The sequence below is a fragment of the Macaca thibetana genome, chromosome 1 (genome assembly GCF_024542745.1).
Source record: "Macaca thibetana thibetana isolate TM-01 chromosome 1, ASM2454274v1, whole genome shotgun sequence".
Taxonomy (NCBI): domain Eukaryota; kingdom Metazoa; phylum Chordata; class Mammalia; order Primates; family Cercopithecidae; genus Macaca; species Macaca thibetana.
This window is the reverse complement of record NC_065578.1, coordinates 219,590,110-219,591,956: the sequence shown is the minus strand read 5'-3', so window position 1 is coordinate 219,591,956 and position 1,847 is coordinate 219,590,110. Positions and strand designations below refer to the sequence as shown.

The following is a 1,847-nucleotide window of genomic DNA, read 5'->3' as shown; positions in this document are numbered from 1 at the left end:
AAGGTAACCGTATAGAACCTCTTATAGGGAAACTCTTGTTTATCTAAAGCCAAGTAGACTGCTCCCCAGACATAATTATTTATCCTGAGGTAAACATTTAATAAATCATTACTTTAGGAAAAAAATGAATATATGATCTATCTTTTGATAAAAAGAAACAAATACAAGACCAAAATAGATGTCTTAGAATATGCAATTGAAATGTCAAGACTAAATTAAAATACAAATATTTTAGATTAATTTCCATTTGACACAATGGGCATGTAATAATATTTTCCTTAACTCCTGTACACTGCTGAGTTGATATGAACCTAGAGCTTTGACTCTAAGGCAGAAAGCATGTCTACGTTTTCACAGAAAAGATTTTCTGAATCACTCGTGTTAGGGCCCCCATCACCTCCTTGTTTCTCAGGCTGTAGATGATGGGGTTGAGCATTGGGGTGAGGATGGTGTAGAAGACAGCCAGAACCTTGTCCTCTGTTGGAGATCGCAGGGATCTTGGACGTAGATAGGTATAAGCAAAGGGTGCATAGTAGAAAGTCACTACAGTGAGGTGGGTGCTGCAGGTCGAATAGGCCTTCCTCCTCCCTTCTGCAGAGTGCATGCGGTAGACAGCAAGGAGAATCCAGCCATAGGAACACGCAATACAAATGAAGGGAAACACAAGAAAGATGGTAGTGCTCAAAAACACTGTGCACTCATAGACCCAGGTATCCGTGCAGGCTAGGGTCAACATAGCTGGAACATCACAGAAAAAATGATTGATGGCTCTGGACTTGCAATATGGGATACGGAGTGCATATACCGTGTGAGCACAAGAGTTGACGGAGCCTATCATCCAAGATCCTGTTATCATCAGCACACACACTCTTTTGCTCATACGGGCAGGATAGTGGAGAGGAAAACAAATAGCCACATAACGATCGTAGGCCATTGATGTCAGGAGCAGCGCTTCTGCACCTGCTAAAGTTAAGAAGAAGAAACTCTGAATCCCACACCCAATGAAGGAGATAGATTTGTTTCCATACAGAAAATCATAAACCATCTTTGGAACAATGGTGGAGATGTAATTTAGGTCAATGAGGGAGAGCTGACTAAGTAGGAAATACATGGGTGTGTGGAGATGGATGTCCAAGAAGATGAGAAGAATCATGGATAGGTTTCCAATTAAAGCCATTAGGAAAACGAAATCAATGAGAATGAAGATGAAATGGCCAATTTTTGGTGGTGGGGACAATCCTAACAAGATGAAATCAGTTGATGTTTGATTGTAATTTTCCATGGAGCATTCATACGATCCTTCCTGAAGGGAGACACAAGGGTTAGTGAAGTACAGTAGCTCCCCCTTATCTGCGGGGATGCATTTCAAGCCCTCCAGTGGATGCCTGAAGTTGGGGTTTACACTGAACCCTATAGACACTATTTTTGTATCAATAAATGCATATTATAAGGTTTAATTTATAAATTAGGCAAGGACTCGATTAACAAAAATAACAAAAAATAAAATAGAAAAATTATAATTATATGCTGTAATTAAAGTTATGTGGATGCAGTTTTTCTTTCTCTCAAAACATCTTATTGAACAGTGTTCACTTTTCTTCTGATGATAAAATGCTTCGGGGAAGATAAAATGTCTACATGATGAGACAAAGTGAAGGGAACAATGTAGGCACAGTGATGCAACATTGGGCTATGACTGAAAACAAATTTAAAATTTATGAAGTGCTCATTTGTAGAATTTTCCATGCAATCTCAGATGACAGTTGATTGCAGGAGAAACCATGAAAAGCGAAGCAGTGGATAAGGGGGACTAGTTATAGAAGAGTAAGCCAATGGTTTTAAAAAAT

At 39.1% G+C, this 1,847-nt stretch overlaps 1 protein-coding gene across 1 annotated transcript; it reads right to left on the bottom strand.

Moving 5' to 3' along the window:
- Positions 1-209: 209 nt before the first annotated feature.
- On the bottom strand, positions 210-1,422 carry LOC126943501 (olfactory receptor 2L5-like). The gene has a single exon (XM_050772335.1). The coding sequence runs from the start codon at positions 1,280-1,282 to the stop codon at positions 344-346; it is 939 nt and encodes a 312-aa protein (XP_050628292.1). The 5' UTR covers positions 1,283-1,422; the 3' UTR covers positions 210-343.
- Between the last annotated feature and the right edge of the window lie 425 nt (positions 1,423-1,847).